Source organism: Sorex fumeus, unplaced genomic scaffold, assembly GCF_029834395.1.
Source record: "Sorex fumeus unplaced genomic scaffold, SorFum_2.1 ptg000047l, whole genome shotgun sequence".
In the NCBI taxonomy this organism is placed as follows: Eukaryota; Metazoa; Chordata; class Mammalia; order Eulipotyphla; family Soricidae; genus Sorex; species Sorex fumeus.
Genome location: NW_026606104.1, coordinates 37,103,459 through 37,122,613, shown reverse-complemented (window position 1 = coordinate 37,122,613; position 19,155 = coordinate 37,103,459). Strand labels below are relative to the sequence as shown.

Here is a 19,155-nt window from a genome sequence, read left to right as displayed (position 1 = left end):
TTAAGTTGGAGTACTGGCAATCTACCGAAAAGAATTTCAAAGGGAGCAGAGTTCCTCCATAAAGGGAGTTCGCACTCACAACAGGGCAATTGGAAGGAATTTTTTTTGGGGGGGTGGGGTGGTGTTTCCTTAGTCTATCTACCTATATCATATTCCCCTAGAGATTTCACCACCTAAATCTTTAAAGGGAAAATGGTCGAAGCTTCATCTTCTGGAGCTGCTTCCTGCTGACACAGGGGTGCTGACCCTGCCTGCACAAGGGGTGAAATCCCAAGCTACCTTACTTCCTTCTTCTGCCCTGTTTAATCCTTTCAATAATATTTCTGCATTAGTCTCGGGGTCAGCAATTTTCAACTTCCCTTTGGAAACCTCGCTCCAATGCCTATTCTTCTTCTTCTGCAGAGTGTTTTGACTTAGAGGAAATATTCTCTAACTGGGGGATTAATCCCGTGATGGAACAAGAATTAAGAGCTGTTAAAAAAAATCTTTGTTCTCTCCAAATGACTATATGTATTCATAGAACTAAGAATGAGTACTTCGAACCAGTTCAGATGTCCACTCTCAGTATTTAGCCAATTGACAGGCTGGGGGAAAGAAATTGATCCCGCCCTTTGAGCTGAGGTTCTCCAAGTAAAGCTCTGCTTCCATTATCCTGAATTACTTACTGAGGTTACCTTTCAAATCAAGATTAAAATACACTTATTCAACACCTTTGTAGAATTAGAATCTGATTCTCATAAAAAGCAAGTTACAGAAACATGGTTTTCTCGCCTCCATTTTAAATTTGCCAAATGGTTTAACAAACCTGGCTTGTTCTTATGCATAAACACAGCAAGATTGGTTCCATTTGGAGTACCCCCTTATTTACTGAGAAGTCCTGGAGGTTGGTCAAAGACAGAGCAGGTGAAACACCAATAACGACATTTAATGTTTTGCCTCATGTAAGGGCTACTCCAGGCTCGGCCATAAGACGTGAAGATCAGGTCCCACAATGAACTAGAGGTAAAACCTTAAGATTGAACTGGATGTGGCCTCAGGCCTCTCGTCCTCCATAGGAGTGTCCTGGCAGTCAGGAGTCCATCCCATCCCTTCTTCAGGGCTGGGAGAGATCTCAGCCTCCAGTTTTTGGACATTGAAGGCAGGGACCAGGCTGAGTTAGTCATTGCAGATTTCCATGGCACAGATGATATTCAGTCCTTCCTTGAACTGACCTGCCTTTAGGGTCTCCCTGAGGTTTGTAGGGTATTTGAAAGAGTAACTGTTAAATATCCACTTCCCTCATTTAGACAAATTCCCAAATTCCCTGATTCTTTCCCTGGGAGAGGGCTTTTGGGGTCCCGTAACTGGTTTTCCTGTCTGCACCAGAGGTAGACCCTATTGCAGAGGGAAAAGACTTTTGTCTGGGTTTATGCAAACAAACATAGTGCCATGAAGCATTAAAAACAAACACAGAAAAGCAAATATTCACCTTACTCACAATGAGATGTACCTGTTTGCTATGGGTCCTAAGCAAAGAAGCATTAAGTTCTGTAGAGATAGAATATACAGTTTAACAACATCATATCTAACTCTTTTAATTCCATGTTGGAAACCTTGATTTCCAATTGTCTAAGTGCACTGTACCGGGAGTCTGGATACTAGAACAATTCTGCAGATACAATTTAAAGAGTTTCTTATAACAATATAGTTTGATCACAGTTTCTTTCTTAAAACACAACTTCAAATTTACACATTTCTTTACATACTCAAGCCTTCTACGCATTCCTTTATGTTCATTCTGTCCTATTCCTCACTTGAACAGGATTCCTTTCCCTTTTTTCATTAATGATAAAAAGGATTCATCATCCTTTTATTTTTTAATTTAATTTATTTATTTATATATTGCTTTTTGGGTCATACCTGGAGATGCACAGGGGTTACTCCTGGCTCTGCACTCAGGAATTGCCCCTGGCAGTGCTCAGGGGACCATATGGCATGCTGGAAATCGAGCCCAGGTTGGCCGTGTGCAAGGCAAATGCCCTACCCGCTGTGCTATTGCTCCAGCCCCCATCATCCTTTTTACTTAAAATACACATTTCTATTCCTTCCTTATTGTCATATATCACAGGTTTTAACCTCCTTATTTTACTGAACTTAATATAGCTTGTTCTACTAAGAAATTTGGAAAGAAGTTGCTAATCATGATCTCATTTACCATGACTAAGCTGAACTCTGAAGTACACTTTCAAAAGCATTACATCAGTCCTATAGATATTCAAAAGGTTTACAATGCTCACAATTAAAGATCTTTATAACATTTATCTACTTAGCAAAAGTTCACTTTACATTAGAAGCTTTATCTTTAAAATTCCAATTTCTAGGGAAGCAGATATAAGAGAATTAAAACACTCACAGATTACCACGAAACAGTAAGGATTTCATACTTTTGGATAAATAATTATTCTTAAGGTCAAGACTAGGTTGATACCTGGTAACAAAGCTTACTGTGTAGACTAATTAACAATAGTTTGGAAAAGAAAATAGAAGTCGCTGAAGGCTCAGGGCCTTGCGTCTCACCTCACAATTTCCCATTCTCAGAAACTACTAAAGCCAAACGTGCTGTTCTTAGATATTTGAATTCTAAAATGACTTTTTTTCCTTCTTCAGTAAATAGAAAGCTGGCCTGGAGCTCCAGCAGGAAAACCCAACATTTTAAAACTTTTATCGAGGCACAATTCTGTAGTTTCGGTAGCTCCTGAGATTTAGGTTACCAACAATCTCAAAAATCAAATAAAACACTGGCAGCTTTAAAAAAAATTTTGCAACCAATCTTATACTCTAGAAACTCACTTTTTAACCCATTACTAGTTAGTGACTGATAAAAGTACTGTAGCTTTTTTCAGATCCATTGTTACATTGGGTTGTACAAAATGGTCCAAAGACATAAATGGTCAAGAGACATTGAATATATTTAATTCATGAGAGTAAAAGTATTTTAAGGTAGCAAAAGAAAGAAAAAAATAACAGAAAATTTCTTACACCTAATGCTGGCACAACTCTGAGGATATTTGGTTCCTACTGGTGGCTGGAGATGAGTCTGTGTGTGGGATTCATTTTTGGAAGATGCTTGTTACATGATGCATCAGAAGTCATCACACGATTATACCATTCGACCAACCCAGAATTCATTGCTCTGGGAAATTTTTTATTCGAGAATAATTAAAGCAAGAAAAAGCTTCAGGAAGGAAGATATTCATGGTAGATTATTGGAGAACGTATTGAAGAATAGGAAATAAAGTCACCTCTGTATCTCTGGGCATTTAGTAATGCATAAATTATGTAGCATTGCTTTTGATTATGTTGAATTCTTAAAATTATTTTTGGGTAGGGCTGGAGCCATAGTATAGCGGATAGGGCGTTTGCCTTGCACGGGCTGATCCGGGTTGATTCCTCTGTCCCTCTCGGAGAGCCCGGCAAGCTACTAAGAGTAATCCGCCAGCACAGCAAAGACCAGCAAGCTCCCTGTGATGTATTCGATACGCCAAACACAGTAACAATTGCCACAATGGAGACGTTGCTGGTGCCCGCTCTAGCAAATCAATGAACAATGGGAGGACAGTGCTACTCTTTAAACTTGTTTTCATGTACTACAATAATTTTAACTCACAATCTAATAATCCAGAGCAAATACAAATAAATAAATATATATACTAACATACTAGCATAAGAAACCCTTAAATCATTAAATTTTATGAAACATAGGAAGACCTTCTTTGACTTAATTTTAAATGTTTTAATTATCTCAAGTCACAAGTTTTTTTACACCACATACTTTAACAATTTCACAATATAAACACGCTTTCAGACACAGAAAGCGGTCATTGGTACTCACCAAACTTTTAAATAGCAGCAAAAGAAAATACTTGAACTGTCTATGTTAATGAAAGCATGAGAAAACTTTGTTTTGATGGCTTCCATACCTCCATTATTAAACTAAGTAGCCTAATTTTATCTCTGCACTGTTTCACAAAGCTCTTGTTTTTAACCAGGCAGAGGGGTCTCTCAACCAGTACCTGCCAGACCAAGATGTCAGGAATCTGGTCCATGTGTCTTCCCGGTCCTGGAAAGAAAACTTTACCTTTAACCTTAAAAATCAAATTTTGATCAAAGGCTCCTTCTGCTGGCCATTCCACACTGAAGGATGGCCATTAGGTGCCATCCAAAGGGTAGATAAATTTATCTTTCTTGATATCTATTGAGAGATTGTGAGCCTTCTCCTGAACTTCTTTGAAATGACTCACAATTAGACTCACAGAAGTAATTTGCACTTGGTCCATGGTGACCAAATGGTTTACGGAACAGGCCAAATGCAAACAAGCACACAGAAGACAGGAAAAAAGTACAGACAAGAATATAAACAGGACTAGACAAACAGATTTCAGTCACACTGACCCCAGATTCCACATCGGGAACTTTCCTGACCCCAGATTCTACGTTGGGGGGGCCCGGATTCCACGTCTGGGACTTTCCTGGCCCCGGATTCCACATCGGGGGACCCAGATTTGATGTCGGGGACTTTCCAGAAATTGAGGGACATCTCCAAATCCCTCTCCGACCAGTGACCCTCTGGCAGGTCCGCCTAGGTCTTGTGCCAGTCACAGGTTATAGGCCCTACCTCCAAACACGAAGGGTTTTTACCATATACTGAGCAGTTTTGGAAGCAAAATTCCACACAGAGTCTTGTACCTTCAATCCTGGGCGAGCCCCCAGAAATGTTAACCAGGCTCTAGATAAAAGTAAAAGAATACTCTGTGATGCAAAAGCAAGAAATTTTATTGCTAGCTCAAGCTAGGGTCCAAGTCCCCACCTACACAGTGGCCTCAGGACAAGGACCCGACTTCAGTTTCAGAGGGCATTATATAGCATATGGTTATATAGGCTATGCATTCTTTGCAGTTAACAAAAGACAATTTCTGGCACTAGTCTGCTGGACCCAAGGACTTCCCAAGTGGAGGCTTAGTTGGCTAGTTTTGCATTGTTTCATTTCTAGGAAACTGGAAATGTTTCAGTTCTTGGAACTGAACCTGAGGCCTAGTTGATTTTTCTCATTTCTGCAGCCTGTCATGGCATTGCCATTGCTTATTGTGTTGCTCATCTCTTCATCAGAATCTAGACCTGGGGCACCAGGGCTCTCAGTATACATGGGGGGGGGGGGGGGGATGCACTGGGGAAGTGAGCTGCAGAAACCAGAGCACGCGGACAGCTGTCACTGCACAAAGGGAAGGTCTAGCCCACCTCCTCTGTGCCCTGACCTAGGCCTAAGCAAACCAACCCTGATCTACAAGAGCCAAGAGGCCAGTGAGGTGCCTGGGAGTCACGCTGCTTTGTCAGGGCTGTGCTAGAGATTCAGGCCACAGACAGAGCAGCTTTCACAGTCCTCACATGTAGATTGTCTCCCAGCCCAGTGTAGACAAACATGCCAGCTGGTTTGTTCCTTCGGAGGTTCTGTGAGGAAGAATCTGCTCCAGTCCTCCCCACTCTCCCCGCTTCTGGTATTTCTGGACCACATTGAACAATCCTTGGTTTCTAGAAGCATCCAACACTCTCACTATCATCTTCACGTAACTTTCCCCCTGTGTGTCTGTGTCCCAGTTTCTTCTGTTTAATAAGGTGTCAACAAATGGATGCAAAACAAGAAGGAAAACAAGACTTCTCAGGAATGCAATTTAGGGTAGTATAAAGTCAATAAAGTGTACACTTTCTTTATTTTTTCTTTTTGGGTCACTCCCAGCGATGCACAGGGATTACTCCTGGCTCATGCACTCAGGAATTACTCCTGGTGGTGACCAGGGGACCATATGGGATGCTGGGAATAGAACCTGGGTTGGCCACGTGTAAGGCAAATGTCTAATCCCCTATGCTATCACTCCAGCCCCACGTGCACCTCCTTTGGGGGGCTGGGAGCTTCTAGAGTTCCTGTCGGATATAACAGGCAGTTTCACTTTCGATATGCCAGACACAGTAACAACAAAGTCTCCAATGGAGACGTTACTGGGCCCGCTCGGACCTTTTTTTCATACAATTACATGCACAGTAGTGGTAAGAAATTATGGTCTTTGTAAGGGAGCAAGAAATGTGAAGTGGATCAAGGAAAGCCTCTTTAACAAACTGTGCTGGCAAAACTAGACAGCTACATGCAAAAAAATGGACTCAGATCTCTATCTAACACTATGTACAAAAGTAAGATCAAAATGGATTAAAGACCTCAACATCAGACCGGACTCCATAAGGTGCATTGAAGTCAAGGTTGGCAAAGCCTTCCACCACATTGAAGCTAATGGTATCTTCAAAGATGACAAACCACTGGTCAAGCAAGTGAAAACAGAGATAGACAAATGGGACTATCTTAAACTAAGAAGCTTCTGTACCTCAAAAGAAACAGTGACCAAAACACAAAGACAGTACAGAATGGGAAAGGATATTCACCCAATACCCATCCAATAAGGGGTTGATATCAAGGTTATACAAAGCACTAGTTGAACTCCACAAGAAGAAAACATCCAACCCCATCAAAAAAAAAGGTTGACAAAATGAACAGAAACTTTCTCAAAGAAAAAATCCAAATGGCTAAAAGGCACATGAGGAAATGCTCTACATCACTAATCATCAGGGAGATACAGATCAAAACAACAATGAGATATCATCTCACACCACAGAGACTGGTCCACATCCAAAAGAACAAAAGCAACCGGTGTTGGCATGGATGTGGCAAGAAAGGGACCCTCCTTCACTGCTGGTGGGAATGCCGACTGGTTCAGCCCTTTTGGAAAACAGTATGGATGATTCTCAAAAAATTAGAAATTGAGCTCCCATTTTACCCAGAAATACCACTCCTGGGAATATATCCCAGAGAGGCAAAAAAAAAGTACAGTAGGAATGACATCTGCACTTGTATGTGCATTGCTGCACTATTCTCAATAGCCAAAATTTGGAAAAATACCCGAATGCCGAATAACAGATGACTGGTTAAAGAAACTTTGGTACATCTACACAATGGAATACTATGTAGCTGTTAGAAAAGATGAAGTCATGAAATTTACATACAAGTGGTACTACATGGAAAGTATTGTGCTAAGTGAAATGAGCCAGAAAGAGAGGGACAGACTCATCTGGGGAATATAAAGTAACAGAATGGGAGATGAACACCCAAGAATAGTTGAGATAAGTACCAGGAGGTCTGCTCCATGGCTTGGAAGCTGGCAGCACATGCTGGGGGGAAAGGCAGCTCAGATAGAGAAGGAAACACCAAGTAAAGGAAGTTTGGAGGACTCGCCCGGGATGCAAGGTGAGTGCTGAAAGTAGACTATAGACCAAACACAATGGCCACTCAATACCTCTACTGCAAACCACAACACCTAAAGGAAAGAGAGAGCAAAAGGGAATGCTCTGTCACAAAGGCGGGGTGGGGTAGGGGGATGGGGGAATAGGAGGGCTACTGAGATCATTGGTGGTGGAGAATGGGCACTGGTGGAGGGATGGGTACTCAATCATTGTATAACTGAAACCCAGGCATGAAAATTTGTAAGTCTACAACTGTACCTCATGGTGTTCCACTAATAAAAAAAAAAGAAATTATGGTCTTTGGCTCAGTCTCTCTCAGTTGTTACCCAAACTCATAGCCCAGAGTTCTTTTTTGTTATTGTTATTTTTTAATTGTAGCTTATTACAACAAAATTATTTCTTGAATATAAATATATTTTTCATGAACGCAATTTTTTTAAATTTTTGGTATCTAGAAAACAAAATGTGAATTTTTAAATTTCAGAAGACTCTGTCTAATGGCTTTCCCCCACCAAAATATCAAGCACTTTAAAAATGATCTTTTTATTTCAATTTTTATTAATGAAACACCATGAGGTACAGTTGTAGACTTACAAATTTTTGTGCTTGGCTTTCAGTTATACAATGATTGAGTACCCATCCCTCCACCAGTGCCCACTCCCCACCTCCAATTCTCCCGGCATCCCTCCCACTCCCCCAACCTCCATCCCACCCCACCCCTGTGGCAGGGCATTCCCTTCTGTTCTCTCTCTCCTTTTGGGTGCTGTGATTTGCAAAAGAGGCAGTGAGAGGCAATGTTCGGTCTATAGTCTACTTTGAGCATGCATCTCTCATCCTGGGAGGATCCTCCCAACACCCTTTACTTGGTGCTCCCCTTTCTATCTGAGCTGTCTTCTCCCCCAGCATGTGCGGCTGGCCAAAAATGATCTTCAGTTCAAAAACATGTAATCATAAAAAGTCACTATAATTGCTAGTATTTTTTATTATTTTACTACTTAGTATTTTTTCGTTTTCTTTTTTAACTTTTTATTAGTGAATCACCATGAGGCCGGCTTCCAAGCCGTGGAGCAAACCTCCTGGTACTTATCTCTACTTTTCTTGGGTGTTAGTCTCCCATTCTATTACTTTATATTCCAAAGATGAGTGCAATTTTTCTATGTCTGTCCCGCTCTTTCTGACTCATTTCACTTAACATGTTACTTTCCTATTGATCCACTTATATGCAAATTTCATGGCTTCATCTTTTCTAACAGCTGCACAGTATTCCATTGTGTAGATGCACCAAAATTTCTTTAACCAGTCATCTGTTCTTGACAGCCCAGAGTTCTTTCTCTGTGGTGGTAGCTATCACAGTCTAGGGGCGTCATTTCTGGGTAAGCAGGTGTGCAAGTTACAGTTCCTTAGAGGTCTTTCAGTTTCCATTTCTATTTCCTCCATAACTCCCTTTTGTTGTGTTTCCATTTCTCAGTCCTGTAGGATTAAGGCCCACCCTGATGACCTCATCAGGCTTTTTTTTTTTTCTCAAAGACCCTGTTTCCAAATAAGAGTTCCTGGAGTTAAGGGCCTCAACAGAGGAACTGGCTGAGGGACACAACCAAACTCACACCACAGACCCAGCCCCTGACGGAAATGGGCACTTCTGTGAAGGCTGCCTGAGGCAGTTGGTCAGCACAGGTGAGGTCCTGCTGCAGTCTGGCATAAGCATCTTCCAACAGTGGCAGGTGGTTCCTCCCTCACACTAGGGCCACAGCAGGGTTTGAAGAAGGTTCCAGGTCAGGCCACTGAATGGATCTGTGACTCAGAATCTGAAGCAGCTTCTACCTAAAACCTCTAGGAACAAAGGAAGTCTGGGTTATTCCACCCTTGTCTCCATGTTTCCAAGGTGGTGACCCCTTGTCATGGACCTTCATTTCTAAGGGTTGGAGAGGCAGGGAGCGTAGAGCACAAACCAAACTGTTTATGAGCACCCTGGCCTCTGCAATCCAAAAGCTGCTTTGGTGGACAACATTGGGTGTTTATTTAAGTGCTGGAAGCTAATTCAAAACACACAGAGGATATTTGCTTTGGAAATTAAAGCTGGAGTCACTGTGTCCCCGGAGGTTCCTAGAGAAAGAGAAGTCAGTCAGAAAGAAAAGCTGAACTTCCTCAATGTTTTCTCTGAACAGGTGGGGACTGGGGAGAGGTAGGAAGTAGCCTGGGAAAGTCCCTAGCTTTTTCCAGGTATAGAACTAATTTGAGAAAAGGAGAAGGCAAGGTCACTGGATTCCCTCTCTTCTCAAAGGCCATGTTCACAAAGAAGAAAACTCCTCAGTCAACAGTTCTTTGACCAGGATAGACATAGAAAGATTGCGTTCATCTGGGGAACATAAAGTAACAAAATAGGAGACTAACACCCAAGAATGGCCGAGATTAGTACCAGGAATTTTACTCCATGGCTTGGAGGCCAATCACACATGCTAGGGGAAAAGGGAGCTCAGATAGAGAAGGGAACACCAAATAAAGGTGTTGGGAGAATCCTCCCAGGATGGGAGAAGCATGCTGAAAGTAGACTATAGACCAAACGTGATTGTCACCCATTGCCTCTTTTGCAAACCACAACACCCAATAAGAGAGAGAGAACAAAAGGGAATGCCCTGCCACAGAGACAGGGTGGGATGGCTGGGATGGGGGGGTGGGAGGGATACTGGGATCCGTGGTGGTGGGAAATGGGCACTGGTGGAGGGATGGGTATTTGATCATTGCATAATTGAAACCCAAGCACAAAAATTTGTAAGTCTGCAACTGTACCTCATGATGTCTCACTAATAAAAATTAAAAAAAAAAGTTCTTTGACCATGTGAGCACAGAACACACTGTCCCAACTCCTCCTGGAAGTGGTTGTGGGGAGGTGACAAGCAGACACACCCCACACCTGCTGTGGAAATTACTCAGGCAGTAAATTGGGAGGGATTACAACACAATCTCAAATGCTGGCAACAGCTAACGGCACTGGAGGCTTTTCCAACTCTAACTCTGTCCGGAAGTCGAAGAGGGGAAGGAAGGGGAATACCCGGGAACATGGGCAAGCAATGGATCCATCCACTTGCCAAACCCACACCCACCTTTGGAAACTCCAGCAACTACCGGCTGTGGAAAGTAGCTGAATTTAAGGGAGCAGGAGTCCAGAACAACGATGGCCGTGGTTGGAGGCAGCAGGGTCAGGATCCTCTGAAAGCTAAATACCAGGTATTCGCTGCCTGTGGGATTTCTTACCCCTTGGCTGGACTTGGGAATAGCTGTGCTGGTCTGGATGTGCAGGTATGTGTGTGAGTGTGTGTGTGTGTGTGTGTGTGTGTGTGTGTGCCTGCTCAGTGAAAGTTAACAGAAGAAAACACACCTGTGATTTGGTGTGTAGAAGAGGGTATATGTGGACAATGCTGCATGGGCCAGCAACAGCATCTGCACTAGATGGTGACTTAAGTGTGTGTGCGGGTGCTGTGCATATACAGGTATATGTACATGCAGACATGTGTGTTTGCCAGCATGTATACATATGTGCAGTCGTTTGTGTTCTATGTGGGATAGGTAGTCTTAAAACAGAAGATACTGTATAAAACAGAGCATAAAAATATATATTTTCATACTGTATAAAACTGAGAAAAATAAGAGTGATCAGTGTCCACGCATGGTATTCTAGACCAGGACTCCAGGGTGGAACCATGAGCTCTGTGTAGGGAGATAGCCAACCTGGACCATGGGGATCTGCCAGTTCATCAGTGACCCAGCCCTCCAGAGGTCTCTGTCTGACAGGAACACTGGTACATCTCACTGGGGTGTCCTGTGGGGAGCTGCCTGGTTCTCAGCCTGCATGTGTGTGAAATGCCTAGCTCAGGGGGACTCTGTGTGCATGCTGGTGTCCTCTACCCCATGCTGGGGCTGTGGACTCCAGTGTCTAAAGGGTGTGGTGAGGGAGCAGGAGAGCAGCGGCCAGAGCAGAAGCAGCCCCACCTGGAAGGAGAGTCCTGGCCAATTGGTGTGTTTCCCTTCACAGAGCTCCCAGCATGAAGACCCTCCTGCTGTTGGCATTGATCCTGGCTTTTGGTAAGAGCAGATCTGGGTCTCTAGTAAAGAGGGGAGAGCCTGGGGGAGGGGGATGATGGGGGAAGAATACTCAGCCTCAGTTTCTCTGTCCACTGCATCAGACCCTCCCTGAGAAGAAGAAAGAGTGACCGTGGGAGGGGAGCAGCAGAGAGAGGCTGAGAGGGAGGACGGAGGTGCATTGGCACCAACCACAGCAATATTTTCTAGGCCTGCTGCAGACCCACGGCGCTTTGTGGAATTTTGGAAAAATGATTGCGAAAGTCACAGGAAAGAACCCGATCACCGATTACAGCTTCTATGGCTGCTACTGTGGCTATGGAGGCAAAGGATCTCCCAAGGATGCAACAGACCGGTGAGGCCACCCCAGCCCTTCCTCCCCTCTATAGATTTGTGACCGCAACCGGACTGGGGTGGGAGTTGAGGGCTCAAGAATAATGCTGTTCCCCCTAGACACAGGACAACTCACATGAAAAGAAGCAGGCATGTTGGGAACTCGGCTCTAGTATATTCTGAAATCATGAGTCTGCCTGTACTCAAAAGTGGTACCAGGGTGTCTGGATTTGCAGGGAGCCAGCACCAATGGGGTTTTCCTGTTGCAGGTGCTGTTTTGCGCATGACTGTTGCTACCGCCGTCTGATGAAAAAGGGGTGTGGAACTAAAGGTCTGAACTACGATGTTACTTACAGTGGAAGCCAAATCATCTGTGGTAAGCAAGATGTCTTACACCCAGTCTGTCTATGTGGTCATGGTAATGGGTGATGGGTGATGGCAATGACACTGCGTTACAGGGGACAGTGGCCCAGTGCCTGTGCTCCTGGCTCAGTGGGAAGAGAAGACAATGAAAAGACATCATAGTGAAGAGTCTCACACAAAATAAGGGAGAAGGAGGTGTCCTTCACACAGTCTGAGGGCCGCATGGGCTATGACTGGGGTGATGTCCCTGAGTCTTCCAGTCTGTGTCCGAGTCAGCGGATGAGGGACTGGCTTTCCCAGAGGAGCACAGAGCAGGCCCCAAGGGTCGTGAGGGAGTTGTCACAATTCAGTCACCACAGGCCCCTGACCACTGTACCCTCCCGGGGGCAGTCTCGGGGGGTGGGGGGAACCCTCACCTCAGAGGAGCAGCCTGGGTGGGTGGGAGCAACGTAAAGACTGAAGCAGGGGGACTGGAGAGAGGTGGCTGAAAGGAGGTATCCTGAGGGATTGCTGTGTCCCCACGCGAACACTGCGAGTACACTTGACAACAGGGCTCTCCCCCACCACCCTGAGCTCAGTCTGCTTAGACACTGCCCCCACCCTGACCTCTCCCCAGGGTTGTGGATCTTTTTTTTAAATTTTTATTAGTGAGACACCATGAGGTAGAGTTAAAGCACAAAATTTGTAGGTTGTGGATCTTTAGCCCTTTCAGTGACAGCAGCAGGATGTTCAGGGTCAGAGCTGGTGTGGGGCATTTCCCTCACAGAGCGGACATCAGGGAGAGGGCGGGGCAGTGGGCAGCTCCACCAACCAGCCTCACACCAAGGGCCAGGCTTCCCCCATTTCCACACCAATCTGCTTGCCACCTACCCACAATCCACCAAGGCACTATTGTAGCCTGTGGTGTAAGAAGAGATTTCCCTGCTCTTCCATCTCTCTAACAGAGGGCATTATCTCTTCCCAGAAACCTTCACAGGCCTCCCCTTGTGGCTCACTGTCCAGAGCAAGGACACATGTTCCCTAGAGACCAACCAGTGCAATTGGGGAAACCAAGTCATCACCCCATCACAACCCAGTGCCTCCCATTGGGCCTTGCTCTGGCCCTGGCATGTGTGTTTCCAGGAGACAGGTGCTGACCTCTCAGTTTCCAGGGCTGCTGTCTATCCCCAACACAGGGAATTCACTCCCATAGAGTACCAGGTCTGTGTCCAGTGACTCAGGGCCATCAGGATATAGGTGTTTGTCTCACTATGGAACCTTCAGGGGCAGCTCCGCAAGAAATCGTGGAATATTAACCACCTCTCACCTCTGTTCACTTTTTTATTTCAGCCAAACAGAGCTCGTGTAGAAAACAACTGTGTGAGTGTGATAAAAAGGCTGCCCTCTGCTTTAAGAATAACAAGAAAAGCTACAATGGGAAGTACCGATACTATAACAATAAGAAGTGTAGTGGGAAGGCCCCCAAATGCTGAAAACCTGTGGAAATCTGCCACAAGGTGCTGATTCCTTCTCTCACACTCCCTCTACAGACCCTTATTGAGTTGCCTGGAAATTTCAACTAAGTATAAATGATTTTGATATTTGAATAAAAAAAGAAGAGTTATATCATTGTTGTTTTTATTGGGGGTAAGGGGAACACACTGAGATTTTACTTCTTGCATTGCTCAGGGGACCTTTTAGTGCAAAGATCAAATTCCATCCTACTGAAAAGAAGGCAAAGCATGCCCTTAACCCAGTGAGCTCTCTCTGGCCCCAAAGGAAGAATTAACGTTTCCAGCTGCTCTGAGGAAGAATTCAGACAGTATATTTTTCAGCTTCTTCCCCATTTCAGCACAGGCTTTAGGTTTATATGTTTTTGACAAGTAGAATACCTTTGTTAATGGAGAATTGACCCAGGCAGTAGATTAGAAGACAGCATTTATCATTCGGTGGTTTCCGGGTCATTCCCAACGAGATCTGAGGTAGGAAGTATTCTAGGTGTGAACAAAATGCAATCCTTGAGATAAACATTTATCATTTATTAATATGATATTTAGATCACTTATTAGGGCATTTGCCTTGCACGCAGCCAACATGGCCGACCCGAGTTCGATTCCTCCGTCCCTCTCAGAGAGCCCGGCAAGCTACCGAGAGTATCTCGCCCGCATGGCAGAGCCTGGCAAGCTCCCCGTGACATATTCGATATGCCAAACACAGTAACAACAAAGTCTCCAATGGAGACGTTACTGGGCCCGCTCGAGCAAATTGATGAAAAACGGGAGGGCCTTTACCTTTACCTTTTATTAATAATTAATAAATTTATTAATATGATTTGCGTGTCATCCTTGCGCAGGGGCCATGCTAATCTTCTCTGTATCGTTCCAATAAAAATATGGAACGCTTCACGAATTTGGAGTCCCTTGGAGGGGAGCGGGTTGAGCTTTCCTCCCCGCCCCGGCCAGGGCTACGGCAGCCGGAGACCTCCAGGACCAGCCACCACCATGCTGAGACCACTCTCTGCACACCTGAAGGTACTGGCAGAGGGGCAAAGCCACGCGGGTTCCGGGGCCGAGACCTCCAAGCCTACTCGAATTGGAGTCGAGCATCTTCCACCCAGATCCTCCAAATTCCAGTAGGCGGGGGTAACACCCACCACCTGGCCCCCTGGCTCCGTGTAATCCCATCAGCGGCCAAGACTCAGAGACTTTAAAATCCAGAACCCGGACAAGAACAGTGCAGTCTCTGCCCCCGCGCCTGGGTGTTCCTTCCCGGAGTCCCTTGGAGGGGAGCGGGTTGAGCTTTCCTCCCCGCCCCGGCCAGGGCTACGGCAGCCGGAGACCTCCAGGACCAGCCACCACCATGCTGAGACCACTCTCTGCACACCTGAAGGTACTGGCAGAGGGACAAAGCCACGCGGGTTCCGGGACCGAGACCTCCAAGCCTACTCGAATTGGAGTCGAGCATCTTCCACCCAGATCCTCCAAATTCCAGTAGGCGGGGGTAACACCCACCACCTGGCCCCCTGGCGCCGTGTAATCCCATCAGCGGCCAAGACTCAGAGACTTTAAAATCCAGAACCCGGAACCGCGCGGCCGCATTCGCGGCTGCGCGACATCTTAACAGAACTTTTTTTTATGACATCTTATTGTCTTATTCCTACTTTGGACAGACTTGCAGGCTATTGAATGTAGCCTGCCCACAGGGCAGAGTCTGGCAAACTCCCCGTGGCGTACCAAATATGCCAAATACCAGTAACAATGATGGGTCTCATTCTCCTAAATAGCCTTGAATATAATCTCAGGGCAAGGATGAAAGAGACGTTACTGGGGCCTGCTCGAGGCAATCGACGAATAACAGGATGATGAAATGAAATGAAATGAAATGAAATGAAATGAAATGAATATGATTAGAGAATTTCAGGGCACCGTTGTAAGGTCCCTAACCTACCAGAATGGCTTCAACAAAAGGCTGGAGGGTGAATTAGAGGAGATTCCCTCAGTGCTTCCACACTCAAGAGGATGTTTTGTCCAAAGAAGAAAAGTTCCAGGGGAGTTCACTTCTGTGTAGAATTTTATTCCACCAGATGCAGAGCACCCCTCTCCTAGCCTGGCTACCTACGTTCTCACAGAGAAGCTCAAAGGTGGGCCCGAGTTTGACTCTTCCCCCTTCCTCGGGCAGGGATCTCGCTTCCAACTCCACCTTTTCAGCAGCAGCAGCCCCACCCTAGGGGGTGGCTCTGAATAAAGCAGCTCATTGAAAAACTGGGTGGCAGTGTGTGTGCCTGGGTGTACAGTCCCACAGTTATTGTGTGACGACAAATTGGTACCTGGCACTAGGGCGTAAGGGGCTAAACATATGGACTGTGTGAGACTCAATGCAAAGTCCCCAGCCCCCACTCTAACACTACCTCCTCATCTAAACGGAGGTGGCTTGGGTTCCACAGAGTCTTCTGTTGGGGACACTGGGAGGGGTAAAGGATGTGACCACAGCTGTGTTCATGAGTCGCTGTCATTATTATCACAAGGGAAAGCCAGAGTTTTTCCCCAACAAGAGCAGCTTTGGCTGGTCTTTGGGAAAATGGGAGCATAGCTCCTGATGCTTGGGGAAGCCATAAACCCTGTCTTCTGCGTCTCCTGTGTTGCCAGACTAGTGAAGGGGGTAGGGGTATGTGCAATGCTGAGTACCAGCTGACTCCTCAGGGGATCCCCTTACCCAGGGCCAGTTCTTGGACAAACCCCTCTGCAGACTCCAAGAGTATCTTCCTAGCTAATGCTTTATTACAACTGGAAATTTTTCTTTTTGTAGTTGTTTTTGTTTTTTAGGTTTTGTTTTGTTTTGTTTTGTTTTGAGTGAGGGTCACACCAGCAGTACTTAGAGATTTCTCCTGGTTTTGCACTCAATATCACTTCTAGTGGGCTCATATTTGTCCAAAGGGTCTGCCATATGTAAGACAAGCAACCTCCCACTGTACTATCACTCTGGCCTCGCCTCTGGAAATTCATAACTGTGTAAACACACAAAAAATAAAACGGCCGGCGGTCAGGCCGCTTCCCCACTCCAAGGAGGTCGATGGCGATGGTCAGGCGAAGGAAGGAAACGAGGCCAAGCTGGTTGGTCTTAGCAGCCGTTTATTACATGGAAGAGATGTATGTCATGGAGGCCTCAGGAATCCTCAAGCACGTGCGCCTTTGTTCTCCCAGCTTCTGTCCTCAGCCCCATCTTCCCAGGTTCTCTGATGCACGTGTCCCCCCAGAGAGCCCTGAAATCTCCCTTATATAGATCATAGTACCTCTATAGGGCGCAATATAATGATGTCATCAAAAGGAGTTACAGAAAGAACATTGAGGCGGCAAACATACATTGTTTCCTTACATCTGCAGGCCAGCAATCCTGGCCTCACCTTTTCACAAGCTACAAGCACTTAGATTAGAACAACAAAGACCAGTCTGCTAGAGCTTGGAATCTACATCTCCAAAAAAGCAGTCTCATCCAAGCTAGTCAGGACACACAGGAAACTGCTTCTAGGACGTGTTTCTCCTTTCCTTGTCCAACCAACATATAAGCATACATAATATTAATCATTTCGTATGGACACAGTAAGAAATACTTTGAGCTTATAGAATTGCTCTCCTAGGGCCATCTCTATCTCAGACTGCAGTGCTCAGGCCAGATATCTTTCCTATTCCTAGCAGCAGATCCCTAGTCTCGTTGTTACTTTTGGATCATGACAGCATTTGCCTATGATCAAACTCTTAACTTATAGCTAAGAATTGTGGCACCTTGGCCTGGCCCATCACGATGCCAGGGTAGCACATAACTTACCGGCTTGCCCTGGTTCCATCCAGTCCCACATCGGGACCCTGCCCTTGGGGTGCTAGGAAGTGAGGGCAACTGAGGCTTAAGTTGAGAAGGCAGATGCCCAGGAGTGAATAATATACTAAGCCAATCAATTCCTAAGTTACCGAGCATATTAATTAATTGTCTTCCTGTATCTATACAAAAGGCCATTGCATTAAAGTAAACTGCTCAAAGACATAAGGAGAGGAGAAAGGCAATATTAACTTACAGTACAGCTTCAGTGTCTAAGAAGGATGAGACCTTACAAATTGGTTGGGGAAGAGAGCATAGAAGTGGTTACAGAGAGACAAAGTAATGGGAGTGACTCGGGAGCACTGTGATGGGTACAATATGATAAACCTAAGCTCCGTGTACTCCAACACATAACAGCAAGAGATCCTGCATTCATTTTGACACTAGGACCTGCCAGTTATGCAGCACGTCTTAGCCAACCTGAGTATTACTCCTGTTCCTGTCATCCAGGGTTGTGCTAGGACTGTCCTATCTGCTTCAGCCCCAGCCACATCTGATATTTCAGAGCCAGAGGCAGCACTACTGGGTATGACTCCCCATACAAAGCACCATGCTTATGGGCTTTAGCCCTTGCACAATCCAGCGAACTCTGCATGTATCATTGTTCCTGGCTTTCTGTGAATGTTTGAGGTAGGGATGCTATTTTCTAGTTCTGAGCAAAGAGGCTTCAGCTATTAGCACCAGCCCTGATCATGTTCCCTCTCATATTTGATAAGAAAAATGTAAATTAATCTCCACTGGGGTGCCATTTTTACATAGATAATATGGTGAAATCCAAAAACATGATACTTGCCTTTTCGCAAGACTATACGGGAACTTCAGCTGGCCCGTAAGAAGTCAATGGGTGAGTTGTGCTCACAGATACACAAATTGGTGTATTGATCAAACTCTCTGTGTGTTTATCTTTTTTGTTTGTTTTGGGCCACACCCAGTGGTACTCAGGTCTTACTTCTAGCTCTGCACTTAGGATCATTCCTGATGGTGCTTGGGAGACCATATGAGGGTCTGAAGTTGAATCTGGGTGGGGTGCGTGCAAGGGAAATTCCCTACCTGCTGTACTATTGCTCCAGCCCCCTCATTTATCTTTTGTCTCGGTCCCTCACCTCTGAAATTTTAACTGCAAATGAACACAGACGCAATGTGTATGTCAGAGGAGTGGGGGACAGAACAGGACTTTATCACTATCTGAGTGACTGCAATGGAGCAGGTTCCTGGGGGATACCGCCAACCACACTTCTGAAGCTGGTCTCATTGGAATGGAGAGCTGAGATGTGTACCCCCAAGGTTGGTCCTGGTTGGTTTCTCTGAACAGATCAGATTCTAGGACCTGATTTTGCACAGGGAAAGATTAGATGCAGAAGGCCAAGAAACCTTTTGTCCATTCTGGAGATATCTAAGTGGGACAAGGACTTTGAGAAAGAGTTTAACTGTCTTTATATACTAGTCCTAACCCCTCCCTACACTTTCTATCTATAGATATTTAAAGAGATGAAGTGAAAATGTATGTCCATATAGATATTTATGTGAGGATACTCAGAGCAGTTTTATTCATGGTTTTCCCAAATGGAGTCAGTTTAAATATTCATTTGCGGGAAATGGAAAACAAATTGTTCTATAGTCACAGTGTGGGACCCTCAGTAATTTTCTTAATTTGGGGTTTTTGGGAAATACCCGGTGATGTTCAGGGGTTACTCCTGTCTATGCACTCAGGAA

The 19,155-nt window shown here is 45.2% G+C and overlaps 1 protein-coding gene and 1 non-coding gene across 5 annotated transcripts in view; one reads left to right on the top strand and one right to left on the bottom strand.

Moving 5' to 3' along the window:
* Positions 1–13,690, top strand: part of LOC130031877 (phospholipase A2, membrane associated-like) — a 65,974-nt gene extending 52,284 nt beyond the window's left edge. For 2 of the 4 annotated variants that reach the window (XM_056123415.1, XM_056123414.1), the window contains exons 2-5: positions 11,351–11,400; positions 11,608–11,752; positions 12,000–12,106; positions 13,423–13,690. In XM_056123415.1, coding sequence (XP_055979390.1) covers positions 11,351–11,400; positions 11,608–11,752; positions 12,000–12,106; positions 13,423–13,565 — 445 coding nt within the window. In that variant the 3' untranslated portion in view covers positions 13,566–13,690. Of the gene's footprint in view, positions 1–10,432; positions 10,618–11,350; positions 11,401–11,607; positions 11,753–11,999; positions 12,107–13,422 lie in introns of those variants that run through there. The other 2 variants (XM_056123418.1, XM_056123417.1) reach the window with 2 other exon arrangements.
* A 690-nt stretch (positions 13,691–14,380) lies between these two features.
* On the bottom strand, positions 14,381–14,490 carry LOC130032185 (U6 spliceosomal RNA). The gene has a single exon (XR_008793746.1). It is a non-coding gene; the product is annotated as a U6 spliceosomal RNA (small nuclear RNA).
* Between the last annotated feature and the right edge of the window lie 4,665 nt (positions 14,491–19,155).